This window comes from Cervus canadensis, chromosome 6 (assembly GCF_019320065.1).
Source record: "Cervus canadensis isolate Bull #8, Minnesota chromosome 6, ASM1932006v1, whole genome shotgun sequence".
Taxonomy (NCBI): Eukaryota; Metazoa; Chordata; class Mammalia; order Artiodactyla; family Cervidae; genus Cervus; species Cervus canadensis.
Window position 1 is genome coordinate 738,681 of NC_057391.1, and position 12,323 is coordinate 751,003.

Genomic DNA, 12,323 nt, shown 5'->3' on the forward strand with positions numbered 1-12,323 from the left:
ACATGCAGGGCTCCCCCTCCATATTTGGGGTGGAGGGAGCGTAACAAAGAGATTACGTGGCAAACTATGGACTACAACTTCTTAACATATATGACAGGTAGAACAAAAATATGTTCAATAACTTCAAGCGGTTAAGAAGTTATCTTAACCCGAAGACACAGCTTGTGGAGAACTAAAGTGCCCTATCACAGGTCTCTGGCAGGATTTTGTTCTCCAGCTCAGGAAAGGGTGGAGGGACATCATTTGCATCATCCCAGGTCAGCCTGACTTCCTCCTGAGAAGCTGCCAAAGTCAGCCTGCTTCAGGCCAACCTGCTCCACGGCCTTCCAGACAGAGACCTGGTCTGTCTGATTCTCAGGTCTGACCACATCGGGCACCCAGGATACACTCCATGAATATGAGTAGGTGAATGGTCTGAGACCTAAGGCTGAGTTCTTATCTTCTGCATCTCTTTTCTTATCTCTGAAAGAGTCTAAGCTTTGTAGTGATGACTGAAAAAGCTAAGGGTCCTACATTGCCTAACTTGATTTTAATTTCCTAAAGGCAAGAACTATGTACTCCTTTATCTCAATTTTAGCATCCGGTTATGTTTTTTCTTCTTTCTTTCTTAAATTACTTAAGAGGGACTACCAGTGGTCCAGTGGTCAAGACTTCATACTTCCCCTGCAGGGGGTATGGGTTCGATCCCTGGTCAGGGAACTAAAGACCCTGCATGCCATGTGGTGCAGCCAAAAAATATTTATATATATTTAAGAAACACTTATTTTGCATCAGGAACTCTTCCCAAAACTCTAGAAAGAACAACTCATTCAATCATCATGACAACCCTGTGAAATAGGTTCTAATGTCACTCCTAGAGGCACTGAAAGCTTATGTAACTTGCCCAAAGTCACACAGCTAAATGGTACACTGGGATTTCACCCATACAGGCTGCATCCAGAGGCTGTGCTACACACACACACACACACACACACACACACACTATGCCTTACTATGCTGCCTCATCTTGCCAGTGTTAGAATGATGGAGGAAAGAAAAACTTGCAATCTAACTTCACAGACAATTGGGAAGGGAGCAATATTTATACAAAAGAATTCTAAGTGAATGCTTCTAAGTATGCTTCTAGATACTTCATGCATAGCTGATATACTACAAATGTTGACACAATATGAAAAGTTGAGATAAAAATATAGGTTGATTTGAACACTTAAAGGACATTGCTCCTTGGCTTAAAAAATAATAATACTATCAAATTGTGAATCATTTGAAGTTCTCAAAAACATGACCTTGACTTCCAGACAAATGAGTAATTACTGTATTCACTTAGGAAATTAAATTTACAACTGGCTAAAAACTTCAAAATTCAGTTATTCTGGTAGCCAGTTGTATCAGTTAGGGCTACTGTAACAAAGTCCCAGAAACTGCCTGTCTTCAATAAAAGATGTGTATTGTCTCACAGTTCTGGAAGCCAGATGGCCAAGATCAGGTGTTGGTAGAGCTGGTTTCCTTCCAGTGCTATGAGGGCAGGTCTTTCTTCGTGGCTTATAGAAGGCTGGCTTCTCGCCTTGTCTCTCCTCTGGGCATGTCTGTCTCTGTTTCATTCAAATTTCCTCATTTTATAAGTACACCAGTCATACTGGATTAGTGCTCACCCAGGTAAACTCATCTTAATTTACTGCTTCTATAAAGACCCTACCTCCAAATGAGAAGGAGATTATCACTCCAGTTTATCTTCTTTGAAGACACTATCTGACCCATATGAGCAGTACATTGGATGAATCACAAGCTGGAATCAAGGGAGAAATATCAACAACCTCAGATATGCAGATGATACCACTCTAATAACGGCAGAAAATGAAGAGAAACTAAAGAGTCTCTTAATGAGGGTGAAAGAGAAGAGTGATAAAGCTGGCTTAAAACTCAAAAAACTAAGATTATGGCATCTGGTCCCATCACTTTACGGCAAATAGAAGGGGAAGAAATGGAAGTAGCAACAGAGTTTAATTTTCTTGAGCTCCAAATCACTTCTGATGGTGAAGTGAAAATTAAATTAAGCCATGAAATTAAAGGCGCTTGTTCCTTGGAAGAAAAACTGACAAACCTAGACAGTGCATTTAAAAAGCAGAGACATCACTTTGCTGACGAAGGTCTGTATAGTCAAAGCTTTGGTTTTTCCAGTAGTCATGTACTGTTATGAGAATTGGTCCATAAAGAAAGCTGAGGGCTGAAGAACTGGTGTTCTAGAATCGGGGTGCTGGAGAAGACTCTTGAGAGTCCCTTGCACTGCAAGGAGATCAAACCAGGCAATGCTAAAGGAAATCAATTCTGAATATTCATTGGAAGGACTGATGCTGAAGCTCCAATACTTTGGCCACCTGATGCAAAGAGCTGACTCATTAGAAAAGACCCTGATGTTAGGAAAGATCTAAGGCAAAAGGAGAAAGGGGCAGCAAAGGATGAGATGATTAGGTGGCATCACTGACTCAACGGACATGAGTTTGAGCAAAGTCTGGGAGACAGCAAAGGACAGGGAAGCCTGGTGTGCTACAGTCCACGGAATCCCAGAGTCAGACACGCTTTAGGGACTGAACTACTCCAGCAGCAGTACATTTAGGGGTAATAGTCCTGTCTGAATCCTAGCTCTGACATTTATCAATTTTGAGACCTTCATATGCCTCATTTCCCTCCTTTAAATGAGGATAAAATACTATCTACCCCATGCTGTCACGAGAATTATGTGAATCCGTGCATGAAACACTTAGAATACTTAGTAGCACAATGCATGTTAGATATTCATTAATTCAACAAATTGTTACTGAACACCTATTAAGTATCAGGCACTATTCCAGGCATCTGAGATACAGATATAAACAAAACAGGCAAAAATACCCCCTTTTGTGGATCTCATAATTTAGTGGGGAAAGAAAAAAAAAATACAAAAAGTAGAACATAGAATGTCAGAGAGTAGTTAGTGTTACAGAACCAAAAAACAAAAGCAAGACACAGGTTAGAGCATGTTAGGGTTGCAATTCTGGATCAGAGGGAACCTTATAGATTCGTCATTTGAGCAAGGACCTGATGAATGGGAGAAGACAGTTAAGTGCTTATCTGGAGGTTTTAGATAGAGAAGGGCTTCCCCACTTCAGCACTACTAACATTTGGGGCTGGATTTTTCTTTTTGGGGGGGCCTGACCTGTGCATTGCAGGATGTTTAGTGGCATCCCTACTAGATGCTATTTGCGATTGAATAGCATCTGCCACCCTAGTTGTGACCACTTGTCTTACAAGCAAAGATGTCTTCAGACATTGTCACATGTCCTGGGGGGACAGAACCACTGCTGGCTGAGGACCACTGAGGTAGAAGGAAAGTGAGAGCCCTGGGGCGAGAGTGCGCTCAGCTTGTTTGAGGCACAGCTAGGAAGCACACAAGACGAGAAGAGATGAGAAGGGAGAAGGATGAACCACACACATTCCACCTGTAACTTTGAGGCCATTCTTTACAGCGACGGAGACTACTGGGAGAGTTAAGAGCAAAAAGACAGCACAACTTGACCCACAATTTAGAAAGACCCAGTTAGCTGCCACACTGAGAATTGTCCGTAGGTTGAAAGACAGAAATGGACCCCTCAGCAAGGTGGTAATCACAGTAATCCTATTATATATTTACTTTTTGTTTGTTTAATTTGGTCACTGATTTGGCTGGGTAGTGATGGGACTGCTGAGAGAACTGAGCTACGATCTGGGGAAGAAAAGAGGAAGGAGAATTAGCATAAAAGGAAAAGCCTAAGAGTGGGCAAGGTAGCTTTTCGTGGAAGTGGAAGGCAGTACTGTAAAGTCAGTTTGAAAGAGGGTCAAGAGAAAATGCTGGGGGCCTGTGAATGCTATCCTAAGGAATTGCAGCTCTGGTCCGTAAGGGGTGGGGAGCCTTTGACGCTTAAGCAACAAGGAAAAGTCTGCAGCAGGGTACAAGTCACAGGAGTCAGAAAGAAAGTTGCAAAGGGAGTTTCCTGAATTAACATGGGCGAGCCATAAAAAGAGCATTTAGGTGGATGAAGAGCAAGAGCCGGACCTTCTGAAGGAAGAAAAGTGAAGTCCTGCCCTAAACCTTGGAGCTACTTTCTCCAGAGTAATTTTGCTTCTGGGCAAGAATGGGGCTTCCCTGATGGCTCTGGAGAGGTGGGTTTAATCCTTGGGTCAGGAAGATCGCTTGGAGCAGGAAATCACAACTCCCGTCCGGTATTCTTGCCCGGGAAATTCCTGTGGACAGAGGAGTCCGGCGGGCTACATAGGGTCGCAAAGAGTCGGACAACGACTGAGCGACCAGACAACCACACGGCAAGCAAACGTTACTGTCTCTGCGGCTAGAAACGTTTCCGTGGTATCAGAGCTCGAGCGAACGCCCAGCCCACCATGAAATGGTTTCAGCTGTGCAGTACTTTTCTTGGAAACGGTGTCCCCAGAGTAGGGTGTCTTGTTTCTTCAAGGGTCTTTTCAAAATCTGTAAGAAAAGCTATGCCGAGTACCGGCCATGAAAGAAAAAGCAGGTCTGCGGGCTACGGTCGTGCATTTCAGTGTTTAAGTGGAAAATGTGTTAGTAGATGTAACACAGCAGTGTAGGTCCATCAAACCAGTCCCCCTACTTTGTAGGTGGCAGCAACAAGGCCGGCTGCCTCCACTTTCCACGGTTTCTGAAAGGCGCTCACCCAGTTAACGGAGGTGGGGGCGGAGGGGCGGCCGCAGGGCAGGGAGCCGCGGGCGCCGGGCCGCCGCCCAGGGTGTGGCGCCGGGCTCGGCGCCCGGGAGGGCCGGGGCGGGGCTGCGCGGAGCCGCCGCCGACGCGTCAGTCGCCCGCCCCGCCCCTCGCGCCGGCCCCGCCGCCCGGGCGCAGTCACCCCGCTCTGCGGCCACCGGCTCCAGGAACGGCACCGGGCGGGGCGCGCGACGGTCCCCGCCATGTCTGCAGCCATGAGGCAGAGGTTCGACCAGTTCCTTCACCAGAAGAACTGCATGACTGATCTCCTGGCCAAGATCGAGGCCAAGACCGGCGTGAACCGGAGCTTTATCGCGCTCGGTGAGTGCAGGGCGGGTGCCCGCGGGGTCCTGCTCCGCCTGGCCCGGGGGCAGCTGTCTCATTCGCTGCCGGGCAGGCCCGCGGGGACCGCGCGGCCGGTGACAGATGGGGGCGAGCGGCGGGCACCTTCAGGGACGGGACAGACCAGAGCCGGCCGGTGACGGGGCGCCCGGGGCGCGGGGCGCGGGGACCGCTGGCGCTGACGTGTCTGCCCCGCGGCCGAAAGCCAAGCGCAGTGGCGGAGCGCAGGGCTGGCGCGGAGCGGCGCGGCCCCTGCGGGAGGGCGCGCGGTGCCGGCGGCGGAACACCCGGTACCCGCCAGGCTGGGGGCCGGGAAGGGGTGTTCCCGCGGGAGCGGAGGGGCTGCGGGCCGGCCAGGGAATCCCGACTTTTCTAGACCCTCGGGGAAGGAAAGAAACGGCTCCTCCAGCTGGTGTGCCCTGGAGGGGAGGAGGGGGGAAGGGAGGAGGGCACAAGGAGGGGGCCTGCCGGGTACCCTCAGACCCGGGGCAAAGCCCCGCGAAGGCGCAGGCCCGCCGTGCTGCGGTTTGTTTTTCTCGTAGAACGAGCCAAGCCTTGCGCTGTGGGCGGGGGCTGCGGCTGAAGTGTGCCACCCGACCCACTTCTGCCCTCATGTCTCCAGGTGTTATCGGGCTGCTGGCTTTGTACCTGGTGTTCGGTTATGGAGCCTCTCTCCTCTGCAACCTGATAGGATTTGGTTACCCAGCCTACGTCTCGTAAGTGACTCCCCCTGCAACTGTCTCTTCCTCTCTTTCACTCCCCTTCCCCCATCCAGAGCTGTCCTAGTTACCGCACATCCCCATTTTCCTGGGAGAGTAGTCAAAGGACCAGAGAGGAGTAACTCACCGCTTAAGGTTACACATTTCAGAGCCTTAACTTGACCTCTGATCTCCTGATGACTAGCCAAAATGTATGTTTCATCAGCTTACAGTGGCGGGGTGTGTCCTTCTAACAGCTCCACAAATGAAAGGTAGAACAAAGTGGACCTTTACTTTTGGGGAGATCTCTCCGGGTACAGAGAGTGGATTATTGTTGTTTTAGTTGCTAAGTCATGTCTGGTTCTTTGCAACCCCATGGATTGTAGCCCGCCACCCTGTTCTGTCTTTGGGGTTCTCCAGGCAAGAATACTGGAGTGGGTTGCCATTTCCTTCTCCAGGGGTTCTTCCCCTACCAGGGATGGAACCCACCTCTCCTGCATTGGCAGGCAAATTCTTTACCACTGAGCCTCCAGGGAAACTCCCACAGAGAGTAGATTCCTTCTCCCTAATAATTATTTAAATGTGCATTTCACCTTATATTTATGTACATAGTAAAACCCCATCCATTAGAGCTTCCTTAATTCAGATTTACTCTACAGTGTGTTTAACTTAAAAATATTGTCCAATTACATTTTTTTCCCATTCATTGAAATAGGAATTATTCTTCCCCTCAAATGAATTTTGTTTGACTCTACAGCTGTTCCTGAGAAGTCTGGTGGGTTTTACTTTCATTGAGTTGGTGGTCTCTACAACTTTCCTCAACCATAGGGATAAAAATAAAGGAAAAAAATTTCAGCTGGAAGACTAAGACACCAATTATACATGATTACACCTTTGTCTATCATAGACCAGGCTAGAATTTAATATGTGACTAGAAAGTGGAAATATGTTTTAGGAAAATGCTAGTTCTGACTTGAACAGTTAAATCGAAATTACCTATGTAGTAGTTACTGAACTAGTTAGGTACAGACACTTAGTGGCTCCAGAAAATCTAGCTACAGATAGCCTACTACTTGGATTTGAATTTGGAGATCCTCCCCAGCATTGGAGAAGGAAATGGCAACCCACTCCAGTGTTCTTGCCTGGAGAATCCCCTGGACAGAGGAGCCTGGTGGGCTGCCATCTATGGGGTCGCACAAAGTCGGACACGACTGAAGTGGCTTAGCAGTGTCAGCAGCAGCCCCAGCATTATCTGCTAAAGTGCCATACATATTGTTTGTGTATGCCAAACGATTCTGAAGACTGACCAGAAAAACTGGATTGACTTTCAGATCAATGAAAAAGTTATCTCCTGTGCATGCTCAGTCGAGTCCTGCTCTTTGTGACCCCATGGACTGTAGCCTGCCAGCCTCCTCTATCCCTGGAATTTTTCCAGGCAAGAATACTGGAAAGGTTTTCCGTTTCTTCCTCCAGGGGATCTTCCCAACTCAGGGACCAAATGCTTGTCTCTGGGGAACCCTTTTGTAAGGTTTGTAAAGCTGTTTAAAAAAAACAATTTTTAAACTAGCAGAGACTATGGCTCTTTAAAAATACCGCAGAGCTTAAAAAATGTTTTCTCCACATCAGTGCCATTTGATGCATAATCTTGTGAGAACCATAACCTTGTCTGTTGGTGTGATTAGATCACTGGTATAGGCCTTAGAAAAGTAAAAATCTGTTTCTGAGTAGGGTGTGTAGATCTGTGTATATGGAAGTGGATGTGACTAAAGGTAAACAGCTTGGACAAGCTTTTCCTTGACCTGCTGGATTAATTCTAGCAGGAGCCATTTTTAAAGTCATATTTTAAAGTAATTTCAAGTGAGTCAATTTCAGTTTATCATTTGTTTAAAGTCATTTTTTTATTCATTTTCTACATAGTCCATTGAGTATTACTGGCTGTTTTTATTTAGAAGAAGCTAAATGTTCCTGTTTTTTGCTAGGAATTCTTTGAAACGATAGATATGATCATATTTCTGAGGTAAGTGGGCTTTATATATTTTAGAATTTCTCTATTCATCAAGTAGACACTTTATTTCCTTTTCTATCTGAGTACTCTGAGGCAAAGTGACTTTCGTAGTACATTTTAACAGGAGTGATGAGTATTAGAAATCTAATAAAGGGGTTTTAATGACTTAAATAAAAATTCAGGGAATAATTGATGAGTACCTACGTCTGTTAGTATTTATTCATAGGATGTCTCCTTTTGGTAGACCCAACTCTTACTTTTAAAATGAACATTGCTGTTCAGTCACTAAATCGTGTATGACTGTTTGTGACCCCGTGGACTACAGCACGTCAGGCCTCCCTGTCCTTCACTATCTTGCAGAATTTGCTCAAAGTCATGTTCATTGATTCGGTGATGCCCTCCAACTATCTCATCCTCTGTCATCCCCTTCTCCTCCTGCCCTCAATGTTTCCCAGCGTCAGGGTCTTTTTCAATGAGTCAGCTCTTTGCATCAGGTGGCCAAATATTGGAGTTTCAGCTTCAGCATCAGTCCTTCCAATGAGTATTCAGGGTTGATTTCCTTTAGGATTGACTGGTTTGATCTTCTTGCTGTCCAAGGGACTCTCATTTAAAATGAAGACAGGATTCTGTATCATTAAGTGAAGGTTGGTCTCTGTGGGTGCTTAGATTTTTCCCTAAAACAGTGCTTCTCAGCCTTCACTGCTGACTGGAAGCATCTGAGGAGCCTTAAAAATTACTGATTCCTGGGCCCTCTCTCCGAAGATTATGTTGTAATTACTCTCAGGTGCTACCTGGGTTTTGGAATTTTTAAAGGGTCTCATTTTTAAAGGTCATGCTGAGAAGCCCTGGTATAAAGCAGCAGCATAGCTTGTGCTTATTATACTTGAAGAGAGGGATAGAAGAGTGGAAGACTGGCCTGCAGACCCTGGGGAGGGTCTAGAGGCCCACCTGGCCTCTGCTTTGTGAAAGAGATTCAAGGAGACGTGGGATTGTATGCACAGTAAAGCATACAGACCCCCAGTTAGGAAACATTTCAGGCAATCACTGTTACATTAGCCTAATCAAGTCCATTCATTGCTGAACCAATGTGACGGTATAATTGTCAGAAAGAAAGTCCTTGAAAATGGTGCTATTAGTAGCACCTAAATTACGATGTGATCTGCATCACTCTAATTGTTCTTGTCTGTTGGAATTCTTGCCGGCCAGAGTGGTTTTCTTTTTAAAAATACAGGTTCATCTAGTAATAATAAGCAAACAACAAATGCTATCCATGCGCCATGGCAGCATCTCAGATACACAGGGACTCAGGCGGATATACTCCCCATCTGTGCACGGATAGACTACAGAGTAAACTGCAATAAATAGTAAAATAGTGACCGTGTGGTGCGTCCTCCACAGAGCACCCAGAGGTCAACAGGAGAGACCCCTGGAGATACTCATCTGAGCTACTATTGGAGTTAAGGTACCATTGGATGGATGGGAAGGTGCCAGCCGAGGGCAGACTCTGGCGGAGGAAGCAGCGTGCACTGGGCCCTGGAGGCACTGGTGGCTGGGAGCTCTGAGAGGGAAGGGGGCGAAGGAGGGCCAGAGGGGGCGGGTGTCGTCAGGCACGGCTACTGGCTGACACATCCAGGGTGCACTTTATTTCGGGTAGTTGTGGGGAATTTGCATGTTTTCTGACTGCCTTGGATGGGTTTGAAATAAGAGGTGACATGTGAAGATTTACATTCTTAAGGTCACTCTGGCTGCTGTGATCTCTGGAAGGAACTGGTGATCCCACCAAGCTGTTGCTAATCCCATTCTTTCTCACCTTTCCGTGTTCACTCCTGCCGCTTCATCTCCTTGGGCCATCAGATTGTGCTATTTAATGGTCCCTGTTGGGTGGCCAACAATGGTCAAGCTTGGTTGACCAAGGGGCTGCAGGGTGCAGAAATAAAATTTGGAAAAGCTTATCTGTCTTCCCAGCTTTTCTCATGACGCACTGCCTTGGGAAATCAGTGGGTGGGGCTGAGGTGTCCTGGCGGTGTGTTGGAGCCAGACAGCTGGAGGCCTGGCCAGTCCTCCAGGCAGTGGAACCAGCTTGTTATCAGGAGGCCCCTTCCTACTGGTTACTCTTATTTTCTGTGCAGATAATTTCTCTTTGAGAGCAGGACCTTTATCCTCTTCCTCTATGTTTCCAGACTTTTTGGCCACCCTGTATAGGTAGTTTGAAATGTCATCCCAGCCTTCTCATTGTCAGGAGCTGTTGACAGAAAGACTTTAATCTCCCTACTTCCTTCTATTACTGATAAGAGAAAGCAGACTACTGGATAATCATAGGAAACTTTATTACCGCGGTGGACCTGCCCTTCCCTCCAGTTTTTGCTGAGATAGAAGTCTCATGCAACCCTTTTAAAGTATACAAATTTAGCAGTTAGTATATTTATGAAGTTTTGCAACCATCACCACTACCTATTTCTAGAAGTGTTCATCACCCCAAAAGGAAACCCTGTACCTCTTAGCAGTCATCCCTCATTTCTTCTACACTCCAGTCCTCAGAAATCACCTCCTGCTTTCTGTCTGTATGGATTTGCCTGTTCTGGACATTTCATACAAACTGAATCATATCTTGTGTGGCTGTCTGTTTATGGCGTGGCCCTGCATTTATTAACAAGTCTTTCTGAGAGACCTCTCAGGAGTGTATACTGTGCTGCCGCATCGCAAAGTTTGAGCTGATACCCAAGATAACCTCCTCCCAGTGGTCCTGGCATGTGGTGGCTGTTCTTGACTCTGCTTTTTTACTCAAGTGGAATAGGAGGGAAAACCTAATGGCTTTGTTTTCTGTTTTTATCTTTGCCCTGAAGATAAGGGAAAGGAGGAGGGCTTGCTTTCTGTCCAACCCAGCAACCTTTTTGTTTGAAATTCTATTAAAACATCTATTACATTTCCTCTTTTTTATTTCATCTTTTTGTTAAGGACCTTCCTAGGACTATCAGAGTTGGGCCTTAGCGATCAAACGGGTACTCTGATCATCAACGCTTTTCAAAAGATCCAGGGACAGGGAGAATTTAGAAGGTTTTCCAACGTCACACAGAGGCTAGGCTTGGTCTGGAGCCCTCAGTTAACTGCACAGGAATGTGAAAGCAGACTCAGGCATACTTGAGCACCGTGCTCAAGAAGATGATAGATGCTCCAGCATTTTAATGTCTATATTTAATCTAATGTTTGGCAGCATTTTTCGAATCTCATACCCACTTTGATGATGTGTCGTTTTATCTTCTGTGTGTCCTCACCAGCCCATTTTAAGCTTTTGCTGTCAGTACAAGGAGGGTTACTGCTTTTATCTCTTTGTGAGGCTGTTGAATAACTGTGTGGCACTTAATTTAATAAACACTTAAATATCTCTGTTTAAGTGCTTTACAAATATAGCTCATTTAATCTTCATGACAGCCCTGTGATGTAAGTATTACGATTATTCCTATTTTACAGATGGGGAAACAGAGAAACAGAAGTAATCTGACTATGGTCTCACTACAGTAGATGGTGAAACTGATATTTTACCCTAGGGAGTCTGGCCCCAGAGTCCATGTTTTAAACTTCTGTTATATTGCTTCCCATATGGCTCTCTAAGTGTCCCACAGATGCCAAAACTTTCCATAGGGATGAAAATTAACTGTTGATATAACTTTTTCTTTATCCATTCGACACTATCAATGCAAATACGTCAACTTCATGCAGTATGTTCTCAAGGTACCACTGTTCCAAATCATATCTGCACACGCAGTAATTTGCAGTGCTTTGTAAATGTGGATTAGAATATATTACTGACAAGTTCTTTCTCTTATTCGATGTGATGTAGCGCTGATTTATGATGGCAGCACTACACGTCATTATCTGCAGAGACCTCTTTTTAAACTGCACACCCAGATGGCAGACCGCATCAGCTCTCCTGAGCACATGTGGCTTGCCTTCAGTTCTTTGTCAGAGGCAGCACATCTCAGGGAGGGGAGATGTTTGGGGATGATCTGTATGAAGTCTTACCCCTCTCCATCAGAGTGCAGACAAACTGAAAACCACAGTCACAGAAAACTAGCCAATCTGATCACATGGACCACAGTCTTGTCTAACTCAGTGAAACTAAGCCATGCCCTGTGGGGCCACCCGAGACAGTCGGGTCATGGTGGAGAGGTCTGACAGAATGTGGTCCAGTGGAGAAGGGGATGGCAAACCACTTCAGTATTCTTGCCTTGAGAACCCCATGAACAGTATGAAAAGGCAAAATGAAAGGATACTGAAAGACAAACTCCCCAGGTTGGTAGGTGCCCAATATGCTACTGGAGATCAGTGGAGAAATAACTCCAGAAAGAATGAAGGGATAGAGCCAAAGCAAAAACAACACTCAGTTGTGGATGTGACTGGTGATAAAAGCAAGGTCCGATGCTGTAAAGAGCAATATTGCATAGGAACCTGGAATGTTAGGTCCAAGAATCAAGGCAAATTGGAAGTAGTCAAACAGGAGATGGCAAGCGTGAACATTGACATTTTAGGA

General features: G+C 45.9%; 1 protein-coding gene across 1 annotated transcript in view; it reads left to right on the plus strand.

Annotated features, from left to right (window-relative positions):
* Positions 1–4,854: 4,854 nt before the first annotated feature.
* REEP5 (receptor accessory protein 5) overlaps positions 4,855–12,323 on the plus strand; it is a 43,754-nt gene continuing 36,285 nt past the window's right edge. Inside the window, exons 1-2 of the mRNA XM_043470604.1 lie at positions 4,855–5,071; positions 5,715–5,808. Of these exons, the coding sequence (XP_043326539.1) occupies positions 4,954–5,071; positions 5,715–5,808 (212 nt within the window). The 5' untranslated portion in view covers positions 4,855–4,953. The remainder of the gene's footprint in view (positions 5,072–5,714; positions 5,809–12,323) is intronic.